Source organism: Ptiloglossa arizonensis, chromosome 6, assembly GCF_051014685.1.
Source record: "Ptiloglossa arizonensis isolate GNS036 chromosome 6, iyPtiAriz1_principal, whole genome shotgun sequence".
Classification (NCBI taxonomy): domain Eukaryota; kingdom Metazoa; phylum Arthropoda; class Insecta; order Hymenoptera; family Colletidae; genus Ptiloglossa; species Ptiloglossa arizonensis.
In genome coordinates this window covers 2,299,843-2,316,772 of record NC_135053.1, presented here as the reverse complement: position 1 = coordinate 2,316,772, position 16,930 = coordinate 2,299,843, and the positions used below count along the sequence as shown (strand labels likewise).

The 16,930-nt window shown below is 41.3% G+C and overlaps 1 protein-coding gene across 5 annotated transcripts in view; it reads right to left on the bottom strand.

Annotated features, from left to right (window-relative positions):
- The window catches only part of LOC143148563 (uncharacterized), a 95,588-nt gene extending 78,762 nt beyond the window's left edge, over positions 1–16,826 (bottom strand). For 2 of the 5 annotated variants that reach the window (XM_076315005.1, XM_076315004.1), the window contains exons 1-5: positions 16,575–16,822; positions 15,421–15,562; positions 4,616–4,916; positions 1,019–1,199; positions 59–309 (exon numbers count right to left, since the gene is read on the bottom strand). In XM_076315005.1, coding sequence (XP_076171120.1) covers positions 59–309; positions 1,019–1,199; positions 4,616–4,916; positions 15,421–15,562; positions 16,575–16,587 — 888 coding nt within the window. In that variant the 5' untranslated portion in view covers positions 16,588–16,822. Of the gene's footprint in view, positions 1–58; positions 310–1,018; positions 1,200–4,615; positions 4,917–9,525; positions 10,347–15,420; positions 15,563–16,574 lie in introns of those variants that run through there. The other 3 variants (XM_076315006.1, XM_076315002.1, XM_076315003.1) reach the window with 3 other exon arrangements.
- Between the last annotated feature and the right edge of the window lie 104 nt (positions 16,827–16,930).

Sequence of the window (16,930 nt, the reverse complement as noted above, 5' to 3'; positions counted from 1 at the left end):
GAAACGTCGAGCCTGTGTTTGAAATTTTTGGTCGAACAATATTGTTGCAGGTACTCACTTTGGAAGAGGAATAAGCGACTCCCATACAATTTACCGCCTCACATGTATAAATGCCGAGGGATGTTGGGTCATCAGGATTGGCAGTCAGAGCGAAGACATCACCGGCCTTGATCTCTTTGTCGTCCTTGAACCATCTCAGCACCGGTGTAGGTACACCGACCACTTTGCATTCTAAGGACACTGTACCAGTCTCTGTGAGAAGGGCACGAAGTTCCTCAAGGAATTCTGGTCGCTTGTAAGCTTTTGGAACTGTGACATAAAAACTAAAGCTAGACGCGTGCCAATAGTTACTCGGGCAATAATTATATACACCTTTCGAGAAAAGTGGTTTAAAATCTCAGTAGCTTCGATCTACAACCTTTTTGCAATTGTAATAACTATGCAACACATTAAGAATATTTGTTTCTTCGTCTACTATCGAACATTTTGTATAACACCTTGCAGAAAACGTAACGTGTCGTAAACTGGTCATAAAAAAACGATACAGTGTGTAAATGTATAATTACGTAAACACCATTTATACATCCTTAGCTTGTAAATAAATTCGATCACTTATATGCGTATAACGTATAATTGAAAAAGTTCTGAGAAGTGATAAAAATTAATCAAAACCTGTGACATAATACTTCTGAATCTTCGCTTCTGAAAGGAATTTTCAGAGAGAAAGTATTTCTAACGCGAATTAATTTCAAAATTAATTCCAAAGTAATTTGAAAAGAAAATAAAGATTCCGTAGCGATTATTATTGGAGGTCCGCGTCTCATTTCGCCGCGATTCGCCATTTCTCCGACTCGATCTTCGAACGCGATCTTCCACGTTCGCTCGTTTCTATTTCTGACTATAAGGGACAGGAGTCAGCCGTTCCGATTCGCTTCCAATTTACTTGTGTTCGGCTTCAGAAACACGAGTGGAAGCACCCTTGCTTCGATTCTTGCGTCCGGTAAACGATCATCCTTACCGATCACCGTCAAACGGGACGCGCAGGAGGATCTGCCGCTTTGATTTTCCGCCATGCAGGTCCAGTAACCTTCATCCTCGATAGTGACAGGAGCCACGTCAACGCAGTAGAAGTTCCCCTCGTGGACGAAAGAGAATCTCGAACCCGCGTGGACCGCCTCGGCATTTCGTTGCCAAGTAATCTGGAATTAAACAACAACGACACCGTTGAAAGATTTAAGCGACAACGCGCGTGCACTGACGTCAGCGGCTTGTCAAGCACCGCGCGTTAAAGAAAAATCAATGTCAGGTGGATTCGGTACAGTTTCCACCTAACTTGTTGCCACGATAAATAAATACTTGGAGAAAGATTGCACTCGATCGTTCGATTACGTAACGATTCATCCAAGGTTCGCTTTTCGAGATCTCGAATGTTCGAGTTCTGCCTACCCTAAGTTCAAAGTTCAAACGCAAATTTAATACGTTTAGACAAATTATTCTGTCAAAAAGAAATAGAAATCTAAACTCGTATTGGCTCGTGATATTTATCAATCTTACGTGACACGATGTTGTCACGTTACGATATTGAAATTAATATTCATTTGAAATATGGTGTCCTTCACGTAAATGCTTGAAGTAAATGGAAAGTAATAAAGAGATCAACAGGGATAAATTTGTTTCTACCGAGGAAAATGTAACGTTGAAGAAATTGAGGTTTCGTCTTCGGTCACTTATCGGACACTCGTGTGTGTACATGCGCGCGCGCGCGCGCGCGCGCACGCGTGTGTGTGTGTGTGTGTATGCTCGAAGGAAAAGGTAATGTTTGATGAGATTGCGAAAGGATGGAAATAAATGGCTAAAAAACAGCTTTACGTGTCAACTTATTCGTAATAAGAGCGATATAAGTCAAGGGGTATAAATTATTCAGTAGGGGTACTTAAAAATTTTCCCTTTGCAAAAATATAAATAACGATTGTGTAACAATTGTGAAAATAACGGTGTCGCAAGCGTGGATTAATTTGTGATAAAAATACAATACTCTTCTACACCATCTTCATTTCTTGCTATAACGATGTTTCATTTCTAATTCTGTTTCTATCCTCATGGGAATTTATCGTCTTCTGTTGTTTGGACTTTCCACATCTCAAGGTACTCGTGGAAGTGAATAGTCTTCAAATACTATACTTCGTGCATTGATAACATTTCATCGCTTTGTATCGTACTTTTCCAAAAATACTACTATAATTTTAAACATTCCTAAAAATCATATAAAAACTGCCCGAAACAATATCCAAACGATATCGTATCGAAGAGTATGTTTTCCAGAAATATGCTATTCGTTAATTCGAAGACGATATTATTAAATCAAAGAATGTTTTCCAGATATACGCAATTTATTAATTCGAAGCTACAAAGAAGAAACTAAAAAAACTGTTTACGTTCTTAAAAAAAAAGTTGTATACTTTTGGAAGTCACTGTAACGTAGGATCTCGGAACATTGCGAGGGATATCCACTTTTATCAACAATTATAGACAAGATTTAACTTCCGTGTGTTCGGACAGTTTTCGTTGTTCTTTTGCCGAGATTTTTCCTCTATGGGGCGTTACGCAACGTTGGAGACCATTACGTACTAGGGAAAACGACCATTTCGAGGTTTACGAGCGAGCGGCGGAACGCACGCAAATTTAGCCGATCAGCGGGCATAGTTTCAGACATAGTGTACGCGCGCGCGTAATAATAGTCGTAATACGACGCATAAGACCGCGTAACGATCTCCGTTTTCTCCTTTTCGTCTCTCGCCGCAAGCTCGGGTCATGGACCTCGCGGGGTCCCTTTTGGTGCAATTCGTTTCCCGCATCGTCTGCTACCGGGGCAGAACAACCAACTGAAATCCGTGGCTATTAATCACCGACTGATTTCGCTTCGCTCTTCCGGGTTGATCACCGAATTTGGCACAGATTCTACGCCCTGCCCGGTCTATCAATATTTAGGAACATTCGGGGTTCCTTCGCTGGACATCGTGCTTTTTGGCGCTAAAGTACCACAGATCACGGTCAATATTATCGAAGTGATAATAATTTTATGAAAATGATCGAAGCGATAATAATTTCATTATTATCAAAGCGATAATAATTTCGTTAATATTATCGAAGCGGTAAGAATTTTGTTAATATTATCGAAGCGACAGTAATTTTGTTCAAATTATCGAGACGGTAATAATTGTGTCAATATTACGAGAAGTTGTGACTCACAGAGATGGCTCAATATTATATATATGGTATTAGATAAATGTAATATGTTTGAACAGTGACTTATATTGTAATATTTTTAATTATTATTTGGTTGTATCTTAAAATATTATAAGTAAAATTGTCAATGAATTTTCATTATATAGATCGTTTAATAACGAACGAAAATTTGAATAGCAGAAATATTTCATTCAAAATTGTTTGTCTCCGAATATATTTTTCCAATACTGTATATATTTTTACGATATATTCACGGTATGTTGTGCAATAGTATCTATACACGTCTCAATATATTGACAGAGCTTTGTTAGTAGTAGACATTTTTTTATGGTTTCATTATATTGCATCGATCTATAGTATCATTAAGAGATCCCAGCCAATATTCGATATTGCATAATAATATTGACCGTGTATAGATACTTTTAATTCTAGAAAGAATGAACTAATACCACGTTAAAGATTAAGGTGGAAGGTCTTCGAATCCACGTGCGTTATACATAAATATCTTTAGAAAAGCCAAATATTTGAAAGAAAGAAGTAATATGAACAGAAAGGAACATACTATGTTTGTTAATAAATTTTACTCGACTAATGACTTTCATTCATCTGGAGTAAATGTTGTGGAATGGTACCGTACAAAATTAAAACAAATACCCTGCCTTAGGTTCCCTAGCGTTAATAACATGCTTGAAAAATAAATGATTCATAGAATCTCTATGGTTCTCGATCATAAGAGTGTAAGAGTATAAGATTTGAACAAGATTTGAAGATTTCTTTTACAGAAAAATATTCTACTCCAAATGCTATACACGTGCCAATTGCATTATAATGCGAATGATTTGTTAAATTTTTCACGTCAAACAGTAATTTGAAAAATATAATAAAAGCTTTACTTAAGAAGTAGAAAATAAAGACCAACGAACATATTCGACGTTTCGTACTAAAATCACATGCGAGTCTTATAATCTTAAAAATGGCGGGAATCCTCAAACGGTGACCACGCTGGGAAATGGGTTAATGTATTATATTTGATACCAAAGATTTATACTCGTAAACAAATGATGATGATTCTTCTTCTTCTTCTTCTTCTTCTTCTTCTTCTTCTTCTTCTTCTTCTTCTTCTTCTTCTTATTATTATTATTATTATTATTATTATTATTATTATTATTATTATTATTATTATCATCATTATTATTATTATTATTTTCACACGATGTTCTTCGCAATGTGGTTAATCGCAGAAAATATTGACAAAATATGATTAATCACAGCACATTTTGACATAACATGAAAAGTTGGCATACTTATGATTGGTCATCAAGGTCTAGAATTGGATTAACAGCATGTTACGTGCGATTGCAGTGGTTACCTTCGGTGTTGTTGAACTTCGGATTTCCACGAGAAACCTAGTCCTGGTGCCGACCTTGACCGCGAGATCGGTCAATCGTCGCAGGAAGACCGGTGGATCACCCTCCTCGGAAATCGGTTCGTCGACGCTGAGGTGAATCCTCTTCGAGGACCCCTTGTCGAATCCTTGACCGACTCTCGTCGCCACCAAAGCATAATGTCCTGTATCGTCTTTCTGTGATTGCTTTAGGGTCAACTGAACAACGTTGCCTCTCATTTGAATCCGATATCGATCGGATTGTATAGGTACATCTCCGCGTGTTCTGTAATCATTAAACGCTGTTACTTTCGTTCTCTTCACGATTATTAGAATTTAAATACTTTTTTGAGAGTAAAAATTAAAGAATACTTTGTTAGAAAAAGTTCAATAATTTTATATAAAATCTCAGAATTTAACGATCAGTAGCCTACTCACATTTTACTTTAATAACGATATCGAAGTATCGTTCTTAACACTTTAGATGCAAAATAACGTAACGCTGAACACTATACGATTGGAACTATTTTTTCGTTAAATTTAATCTTTTAATTCTGCAGAACTTACAAAAATAATGCTTTTTTCTTGAAACTTATGAACATTAATTATTTCACGAATAAATTAGGCAAAATGTGAGTAACTGATAAATTTGTCAGTGTATTTAAAATGCAAAATCATCGTGTGTTCCCGCTGTCTGTGTTTACATAGAGCGATTGTGTTATTGACCTCGGTACTTATCCCGTTTTCAAGTAAATTGGGGTTCCCTACTTGATCGCTTGAGAGTGGGAATTACTTTATCGTATACTTTAGATTCGGTTAAATCGAAACCTTCTCTAACTCGGAAAAAACATTCGCCATGACATTTTCATAAAATTCCAAATGCTCGAAAAATGCACGAAAATAGACACATTTTTTATGAATGGAAGTTTGGAAGAAGAAAACGATTTTCCTTTTTCGATTTCGAATTTATGGAATTATCCGTAACGACTGTCGAGTTACAAAATTTGATCTTAAATTTGATTTTGGAGATAAAAAATGAAAATATTATAGTAATTGGTATTGTTTTTACGCTTCATAAATTAAGAACACCGTGAATGCACAGTCGTTATTATTGTGTACCACGGGTATGTGGGGGTAGTTTACACGGAATCGACCCTGAATTCCATATGTTGTAAGTGGTTGATATCGATTCTGGCGACTCAAAAATGTTTACGATTGACCGTATCTATTACGTCATACAACCCTGAAATCATTGGGTTTAGGAAGTGTCGTACTCTTGGATCTTTCAGCTGTTTCGACCGTGTATTCTTCAATGTTTGCACCATAGTTTAATCTTACATTGTTACATAAGTGTCACAGATATTTCGTCTCGTGACTCAACTGTCTTTAACCTTGGCGCGATGTTTTCAACGTTACATTTTAACAAAAGTCACGCGTTTTCATTTTGCTTTGCTTGGTTTCCAAAAACATTATTTAACACGAAAGAAATATATCGTACACGCATTAAATGTTTCCTTATTTCGGGAATTAACACAGCAAAATGTACGTGGAACCTATAGACGGAAATATTACTTTCGAATCTGAATTACTTTCTTTCCTTTCAATTTCTTCTAAAACTTTTTTCGAGAATCTCCTTCCCATCTTCAGTAATTTCGATCTCGGATTCGAGCTCCCTAATTTCACTCACCCTACGAGTCTACATCGTTTCATCGAAATCGGGTACTTTGCGGATTATTCGAGCGAGTTACGATCTTGAAATGCACGCTGGTGGTCTATAAATAACATTGGAACGAATCGCGACGTTTAAAACAGTGGAACGAAGCGAACGAACTTACACAGTAACGTAACGTTTAATTTCATAATATCCGTGTCGGTAACTTCCCTGTGTTATAATAATTCCTAAAATCTAAATACTTTGCGAATACAATGACGAAACATTGTAATCATCGTACGGATTGGAGATAACGAAGTCGAGCGTAATTACAAGTGTTCGAAGATTCGGCGGGAAAGTGAGGAGGAACTACTTTCCAATGAAACGGGGGCGGTTTTGCAATCCCCAAATGTCAGTTTGTGGTTCGCCTCGGGGCGATGGCCGAGGTCCAATCGGACCGATGGTCATCGTCGCACCGTGTCTATTTGCTATTTCGTTGCAGTGGCAGACGTTAGAAAGAACCGACGTCTACTATTGCGGACTCATTCAGCCGTCCGCGTTAAACCGCGTTTGCGCAATTCGCGCCTCTACGCGCGTAATGCACCCTTGATGATTCTCGCTCGATCGTCGTGCATATGGGCGCATCCGCGACGTTGCACGATGCAACCGTCAGCATAGCGCACAGATCGGTACGCAGTGATGCAACGTCTATTTTGTCTGGGCGAGAAATAAGTTCTGCATTTCTTAGCAGCGATCGATCCTCTTTTCGTACATTTTCCGTGTTCTGCAGAACCATCGAGAACGAATCAGCGGAAGTTAAGGGCAAGTGTAATAGGTTGTTCGATAAGCTTTGTCGTTCGATGAAACGATCGTTCAATGTAGTACTGTACAATAAGTTTTATCGAACGACAAAACTTATCGAAGTAGAGTTTGTACGGGGTGTATGTAATAATTGGGCTGGACTATCATTTTCTTTTGTGTGAAATATAAGTAAAAATTGTCGAGGACATTTTGCAACGTTCAAGATACTCTATCGTTTTGTAAATAGAAAAAAGGTGTAGAGGAAAATTTTTCACCGTTTAACAAGCACTCTCGTCTTGCAACGCGCTTTTCGTTTCAGGAACGCATCGGTGTAGTTGCATTTGTTTTTTAAATAAAATTCTGGGATTTTTATACGTAGATCGAATCTTTCTGTCATATTGAATAACGTACAGTGTGGACAAAATTAGTATTGCGCGGGAATATTTAACATTCTATAGAATCGGATGATTGTTAAACAATGAAAAGGTAGTCTATTCGGAACCTTCTCTTCTAACAAATAACGGAAAGAACGAATGAAAAAAAAAACTGTTTAGAAGAGTGTTGAACAACCGAACAATTTAATAAAAAATGTTAAAAAACAAAACGCCCAAGAAAATGTTTAGAACGTAGTGGAGCAACGTTCAAAGATTTATTGTAAACGTTGGAACAATGTCAAATATCTTGAAGAGTATTAATTTTAACTTTTTTATTCGATACGGCACGGAAGATCAATTTGTGTGAAAAAAAAAGAATTGGAAGATTCCATTTAAAAAACAAACGCAATTGCATTTTGTAACTACACCGATGCACTCCTAAAAAAAGAATCGCGTTACACGATAATAGAGCTCGTTAAAAGATGAAAAATTTTTCCTCTACAATCTTTCCGATTATGCTCGGTTACTGAGTACACCGTGCATATCGAAAGCAAGCAGATCGCAGACGTTGTTACATCCTAACTTCCAATTTCACGATCCGTGTACTTGGCATAGATTTCATTTTCACGGCGACTGTCAATAATTATGTCGAGGTAACGTTCACGTACGAGAGGGTATCGCGAACAATCGGACATCAATTTCGATCGTGATCTTCCGGAAATGTTCATCCCATTTTAATTATTCCTGTTCGTACAGTTTCCGGAGATCTGTAAATTAATAGGAACAATATTTCGAAAAGAAAACAAGAAAATTCGGAAAATTCCTATTAATTTATTTTTATTTCAAACATTCCTCGATATTCTTTATAATTTAATAACGAAACGATCGTAGATGAAACGGTTGGACACGAGACACGGTTTCTCCCTCAAACTCGAAATACACGACCATTCGTGTAAAGTTTCATCAAAATCGGTGCCCGTGAGTTCGCCATGTGCCCCCATTGGATTTTCCAATTTCTGTTTACATCGAAACGATAAATTAATTCCGTGCATTCGCGGACGTTCGCGTGTTTTTGATACGGTTTTCGGTGGCGCTGTCCTCAGTCGCGATCGTTATTTTAAGATCGATAAGACCGGCCCGCGTCTTCGGGGTGTTTCGAACGGGTGTGAAGAGCAAGGGAGGGCGCGAAAGTAGAAAGCAGGAACAGAAGCAAGCAGAGAGGAAAATGTAGAATCGTGTCGTGGCCGGAGCGTTCCCAATGGACTTGCGTCAATCGCACGCGGTTGCACCACTGATCTTTGGCCACGGTATTTCTAGATCGTTGCGAGATATTTCAATGATCCGAACGATCGACGGCCTTCGAGAAATCCGTTCATACGCACATCCTTGCGATCCTGTCGGCACCGAACGGTGGATTCTTTCCACCGCGATCGTGCGTCGCGGTAAAAAGGCCGACGAAAATAGGGCAGTAGAGCAATGCCAAGTGTTCGAGGCGCTCTAGATCATTTGTTTGCCCGAAATACGTTGGTTACGCGTGTAACCGATTATTTTTATTTAGAAACCGCCGAGCGTACGCGACTTGTGAGTTTTCACGTAACGAGGAACGTGGACGGAGAAATTCGGAAAATTAGGAAAATTAGGAAACGTGGTTTCGTTGGGTTCGAAACTTTCCAACATGGCCGAAATTATTCCTCGAGATCGATATACATCGACCGTTCGAACGAAACATTTGGCAAACACGATGGCGCGACGTCACTATTTCGCGTGTTACGATAAACGAATTACAAGTTACGCGATACTTCTCTCGGGAATGAAAAATCGCGGTTTCGTTGAGTTCGAAACTTTCCAACATGGCCGAAAAATTCCCTCGAGATCGATGTACATCGACCATTGGAACGAAAACATTTGGCAACACGGTGACGCGACGTCACTGTTTCGCGCCTTACGTTAAACAAGTTACAGGTTGCGCGATATTCCTCTCGGGAATGAAAAAAATCACGAATCGTCGATGCGTATCGATCCTCGAGCACAATTCACGTATCTTTTCGAAGAATAGGGGATGATCCTACCGGTATCCCGATCCGTCCGAGAAGGAGCCCGCGATTGCGGGTTTGTTGCCATTGGCGCATTTGCAGCAGTCGCTCCCCATGATTCCCGAAACGATCGAGGACCGAGGACCCGAGCACTCTCCTCCGAGTCAAGATCTAGCACTCGTGAACCGGTCACCGGTCACCGGTCACCTATCACTCGTGAGTTCATCGAACCAAGGATTTCGCGGGCATCGAAGTTCCGCGCGTCCGCGAGTCGTGAAGCGTTGAACGAAGGACGGAGAGGCGGATGGAATCCTAATCGATGCATTGATTCCGATAGGCAACGGTGTCGCGTTCCCCGTCTTGAGGATCTACCGTCGTGTCGATCGATAGGTCGGGCCCGATGAGTCGCGCGTCGGCGTCCCCGGTCGCGTTCTCTGTCGTCGCGACGTGATCGAACGTGGACACAGCGACACGGTGACAGGGGTCGCAAAAATAAACCCGTGTGGCGTCCTTTCGTGTCGGCCGACCCTGGCGAGTCTGTTCGATGACTTCACACCGTGTATCGAAATCATAGGAGCGCCGAACCTTCGGTTTCATTCCCGAGACATGTTTCGGTCAGCGCGCGTGCACGTCACTGCTCGAGAACCGACCGGTGAGATCCTCCGTGGCGATCTCCTCGGCTCGTTTCATCGCGAACTTCCTTTCGACGAATCCACTTCGCGGTCGTTGCGCGTTCACGACGCCGGGCTACGAGAAGGGATCTCGAGGCGTAGAAAGGGTACTCTCGGGAATGAGCTCCGGTCCGGTGGGAGGGGGTTGGCGTCCGATCGTCGAGCGATTTCCCGATCCTTCGGACCTCCCTGTAGTCCACCCACCCACCCCCCCCTCGATGCCCGTGCGATGGATTTCGAAAGCAGGAGAGGTCCGAGCTCGATTTTTGGCCGCTCGTCGATCGTCGCGACGCTCCCTCGGTAGACTGATAGCGGGATGCCAGCGCCAGGTCGTCCGCGCCCAATTTTCCACCTCCACATCCGCCACCTTCCGCTACAGTTCAAAGAAAACTATAAGCAAACGAGCGTGGAGCATTCTAGGAGCCGTATGCCCATGGAGTCAGCGCCTCTTTCGTCTTTTCGCGAAAATTTCGAGCTCGGTCGAATTTAGCCCGCGCGGAGAGAACCACGCGCCAGGAGGGGGCATAGACGGTGGGAGGGAGGGGCCGCGATCGCGAGTGGAACGTCAAAGCGCGTCGGAATTTTCGTAACTCGCGAGAGAAACGCTTCCGTCGTCGTGGTGACGCAGCGTCTGAATGGACGGGGATCGGGGGTTGGGGGTCGTGGGTCGTGGGTCGTGGGTCGTGGGTCGTGGGTCCCCTCGGGGGAGGGGATCCGTGGCGAGAGACGACGAGACAATGGGCGATCGTCGAACGAGCATGCTCGTTCGAGAGGTTGCGACTTGCGTTGGACGTTTTTCTTTCTCCGCGCGTGTCGTCGATGGTGATATTCTACTTTTCCGTTGTTTTCGAGCCGTTGGAAGCCGTCGAACGTAACGTTCGATTTGCGACCAACGCGACCGGAGAGTCGCTCCGGCGACGAGAGGGCAATCCTGTTGGTTCTTCGTATATTTGCAAGTTAGGTGTAAATCGCGTTCACCGTTTCTCTTTCTTCGTGCACATCGATTATGCTACTAATATTCTGCTTTTACGTGGTTTTTACGTTGTCGGATAGAAACATGAAACATTCGATCGCCGATCGACAAAGCGAGTTTTGTTCGCGGACCGATGGGACTGGAGAGTCGGTTCGATCCCACGGCGATTGTTCCGATTCGAACAAATTTTTCGCGTTTCGTAACTCCTTATGCTTCGTCGATGCATTCGTATTTCAAATATGCGAGAGTCATTTGGCATCTTCGTCGAGTCACATGTAAGAACACGCTTGAAAGAACTCGATATAGTTTGCTGAAATTTATTGGCCGTTCTCTGAGATGTCTGATGGATAGAATGTATGTCTGTAGTTGAATATTACGTCGTTTAAATATGAACGCGTTCGAGGATATTTACTGGATGATATTTTTGCGTAGAATCATTCATCGACAGGTTCGCAAAAATAGAATTACTATCGTTCTTCTCGAACCACGAAACGATGGATCCAACTTGTGGCGATCGTGCGACTTTGTCGATGATCTTTTCATTTCTGTTGATTTCTTTCCAATAACTGTTCCTTTTCGATACTTCGACATTGATTACATCTATATATAATTTTCGACAACTGCTGTACGCTTTACCTTCCATTCCATTTTCTACGCGCAAGGAGTCAATTTCATGAATTTAATTAACGAACGAATAAAAATGTTGTTATTCGTTATCTCGTACCGGCTCTTAAAACCACTCCGAGGAAGCGTGAACCCAGGAAGCTGAAATTAAGTTTCCTCGACTCGCAATTCGCACTCAAAATAACTGTCCTTTTGTTTTTGAAGTGACTTCGATGGAACGTACGTTACAAAAGTTGCGAATAAATTTCTTCGTCGAAGTAACTCGCACCGGAAGTCGCGATATCTGGTTGCTCTTAAAACGTTTCTCAGGAAATACAGGTCAAACAAACCGCGAATTCGTGTTCCTATTTAGCATACGGTACTAGAAATCATTCAGTTTCGTTGCTTTTGGAACGGCTATGATAGTAACTAAATTGGAAAATTTCCAAGAATTTCGCTTATTGGGGATGCAATTCCGAACAGGCTCGTAGAATGGAATAATTTCGATCGCATAGCACGAGGAGCTTGTTTAATCATCGCGAAAACGATTTTTCTTCGTTTTTCGTCGAGATTCCTCGCTGTCGACGAGTACGTCTTACGAAACGTTCGCGAGGTTGCGATCAAATATTTGTAATTACGGTAATATGTAACGAAACGATGTTCGCGATTTTATTATTATATAATTCAACGATTTAGTGCAAATTTTCCACGGTTATGTACACTTATAAATTAGAATCGACCTTAAATTCCCCCGTGAAACGAAATAACGCTCTTCTACGAATGATGCGCTCTTATGAAGGCTCGGTACGTTCGGGGCTGAATGAATCGGAAGACGAACAGTTTGAAACCGATAACAATTACCATCGATCCGTCACTCTTCTTGTCTTATTTAAGCGACGAGGCTAGATGAGGTCATGTCTCGCGCTCCCGAAATAAACATTCAAATGCTTATGCACCGAATCTTACACCTTCCTAGACAAACTGAGAAATTATCGATTGTCCTTAGGTGTAGCACACACGACTAGAATCTGCGAAGAAAGTAAATTCATCTCTGAAATTCTTCTGGAATCGTCACGGAAAATAAACAGCGTGTAAATAGTTCCTTAGAAATTTTCCCTTCCTTTTTACCCAATGAAAAATACAATTTTGCTAACGAGTAATCCTCGATATCTTTGAATTAATTACTAACTTGGTATTAAATGTTACTTCGTTTGGCCTGGATTTTTTTTAAAGAGCGGTCAACCGATTGCCCGATATTGCCTGATTTCTCTGTTTTACTTCTGAACGAAATTCGTCGAGAAACGTGCAATCGTCTACGGCCCTGGCATTGGACAATCCGCGCGAATTATCCGTAAAAATTCGCAATCGGATTACACGAGACGAGAGTGTAAATTGGCCATCCGTGAAAATTAAGTGCGCGACAGCCCGAAATAAACCGCGTTTGATCCTTGGCACGTTTCAAGGTTTCCGTCGAAATTAGGGCCAATAGTCGAGAATGAACGATAATGCGAAAACGACAACGCGCGATGAATTGTATTGTAGCACGAGAAGATGAACCAGCCGATAAAAGGGTCGTGAACTTGCCACGCGACCACGTTGATTTCATTTTGGACTTTCTCGATCCCTCTACCCGATTCCTTTGATTCTGCTTTCACGCTATAATTCCCCTCGTTACATAATTAATATCGCGTTTGCGTTGAGATAGAATTCAACGAGCATGAAATCACAGCGAAGAGCACCGAAATTTGAACAATGGAATAGATAAATGGAATAGTAAGTGTAGCAACGAAAAGTAATAAGATAGAACGGGAGGTATTTGGTATTATTTTATCAAGTACAAAGAATTTAGCGGTAACAAGTTAGAAACAATTAAGATCGTTGAAAGATCGAAGAAAGGATGTATTACACGATTGCAAAAAGTAATCGATGGAAATTGATGAAGAATTAGAAGCTTGAATAGGAGGTCAAATTTTGATTCTAATGTACAAGTTGATACTATTTTTACCGATTTTTAGGTAAAATCGTTCAACAAGATCAACAACTGGATCGTTATTTTTAATATTTGCTGCGGTAAAATATATTGGAAATATACTTTCTCCGTCGGAAAGCTATTTATTTAAATGAAATTAAATTGTGAAGGGTGGAAATTTTCATTTTACTTCTATTATGATTACATTAGATATTCTCTTACTTCTCTTGCTCCTCGATATCTATATCAACGATTCTGCCGAAATTATTACAGAAAGTGATGTTTTACTACTTGCAAGTAATTTGAAAACCTACGAAACAATTACCCGTTACGACGTTGTCAAAATAACAAACTGAGATCATTAACACCAATAATTGTGGTTAATAACGACAATAACAGTGATAATAGACTTATTTCTCAAATCGTTATTATCGGATAGTAAATATTGCTGCGAAAACTTCAATTTTCGTTACTCGAGAAAAGTCGATTTCCTAAAGAATACGCATTTTTATCTCAGTGGTTTTCAAACTTTTTGAGAGATGTTTTCATAAAAGCAAAAGTGATAGGTTCAAAACGATACTTTTATAGTTGTTAAGCATGGTCGACACATTAACAGAAATAGACGGTTATGTGTATTATGTCTAATTTCTTTACGTTAAAAATGTTTCTCGCGTCCTTTTTTGATTACAAGGCCCCGTTAGGGTTCGCCAACTACTTAAAAAATATTCTTTTGTACCATTGTATCTCGCATTGGTAAACTTTTTTCACATAGCGTATGCGTTGACTATTTGTCCTCTTTATCGTACGCTTGCAAAGATGCTTGCGTCAATAAATTTTCGAGACTAGAAATTCGTAGAATCGGTCTATCTGGATCCATCCCTAACCATAATTATACACCCCTATTGAAAACGCTTAATTTAGCGTCGTTGCCGGATCATAGTATCGCGATCGATATTAAATTTAAAATCATCGATGGATACGGTACCCTCCCTTTAAATACTCAATTTTGTATACAACCTAGACGTATCAGCGATATACTTCTTTATCTTATTTCGAAACCCATATCGATCTCGTTGATCCAATAAGTATAATTATAACGTTGACTTTTTCCTCTTATCGATAATAGTCTCACAAATGTCTCGAACAAAGGGATGCAAGCTGAACGAATCATTTGATGAAATACATCGCGTGTATTCGCGTTCTACTATAATTAAATATTTTGAAATACTATTTTCAAAGAATGTAAATTCCATAAATGTACATACTTATAGTTACCGCGTTAAAAACCATTCTTTAAAGTTTACGAAAAATGTAAAAATATTTTTGTAAAGTATTATCGTGCAATTTAAAAGATAACAATTTAAAAGAAGCTGTAGAGTATTTTTCACGCGTTAAGCTATTCGCGAGATCGTCGTCTGACAGGTGTAAGGGTGAATAACACGAGATCCATATCGATAACTTCAAGGACCCGATAGAACCGCGAGACCTGTATCGATCGATAGCTACAGAGATCTGATAAATTCTCGTTACTCGTGACTCGTAAATGGAGAAAGTTTGATAAAATACGTAGCACGTTTAATCAAATTCTCGATAATACGATTTCACACGCGATAAACGATAAATAGTAGTTATCTATAATTAATAGGGTTATTCGATTAGCTCCGATTCGCTCCGAGGATCTAAGGTATACTTGTGTAAAGCAAATCTTGACTCACAATTCGAATCGTAGCTCGTCGAAGACATCGGACCACCGTAGTTTCGGTTCGATAACGATATCTCCACCGGGACGTCCCTGAACCGAAAGGACCTGATCCGGTTCCAGCCATTGCGGCGGCCCCTTGACTTTCGTTGTATGATCTGCAATCATCGGCGACATTGCATAATGAAATGGGTCATTACTAAGCGCAACTCGGAAATACGCGACGTCGTGTGACCGACGCTTCGTCGAAACCGTCGTCACGATCAACATTCGAGGCAAGGGGACATAGTTGAGCCCTAACTCGCTACGAGACAGGTGGACGTAGAAATCGTACTATTCACGAACTTGTACCTGGGACCACGAAGCTCACGTGGTCTCCGAAACGGCCACACCGAACGATGGTGCGTGCATGGAAACGCCGCTAGCATAAATATAGATACCTGTGCGAGGAAAACACGGCGGAGGGAAACCGCTTAAGAAAATAAAACGAGACATTCCCCAAACTGCGCGATCCTGTGCTTGGATGGAAAGCTTCGGTTTCCCTGCGAATATCGTGCCAATCGACGCGATAGGAATTCCGCGTCCGCGCGCACGCGTACATTCGTCGACCGGCATTATGGTAAATAAATACGTTAAAAAATAAACATGCCAACGAACGCGACCGATCCACCAACACTTTAATCCCGATCTCAACACCTCGATACGATCCTCGCGAATTTTCACAATCTGTGTTTTTATGCTCACTAATCGTCTTCGCGAGGGATGCTTATCGACTGAAAAAATTCTTCCCCCTCTCGAAGGATGCGCTTCAAAATTTCCTTGTACATCCGTTCGAAACCACCGAGTGCCGACCATTTTCTCGTAACATTTACCGTGGAGAAACTACCAAACGGAAACCTTTCCTCGACCGAAGGTACCAACGAGAGAGCTACTCGAACAGAAATTTCTTGACGGTTTCACGGTTATCGAGACTACTACGAAGTTTTGAAAGTGTTTTCTTTCTAGAAATTGTAACAGTAGAAAAAGGGAACCGAGATCACCGGATCGACGATGATTTTAGCGGCGTCTCCGTCGAATCTTTTTTTCCTCGATTGTTCACGATCGAACGGTTTCGAAACGTTTCTACGCTCGATGGTCGATCGAACGTGGGGAGTTTAGCGGAGCTCTTACCTGTTAAGGTCATCTCGTTAGATGATACGAAGACCGACTTCGCCACGCATGGACATCACTCGCGTGGAGACCGCGCGCACGTCCCCCTCGTTTATTCGTTCGATCAGGAAAACAACCTGCGGCACGTTCTTCCGGTTTGCGGCGCTGTCCTCCGGCTACCTCGAACCGCCACGAACCTACCTCCTCCGGCTGCCTGTTCGTCTCCTGACCCGTGGCACAGCACACCCTGCGCCACGAAATCTGACGGCAGGAGGCCCTGCTCCGGTCTAAAATCGTCTCGACACGGCACTCTCGGCTTCGTCGTTTTAACGAAACGCGCACATGCGCGGTTCGACACGCTCCTACGCCTCTTACTC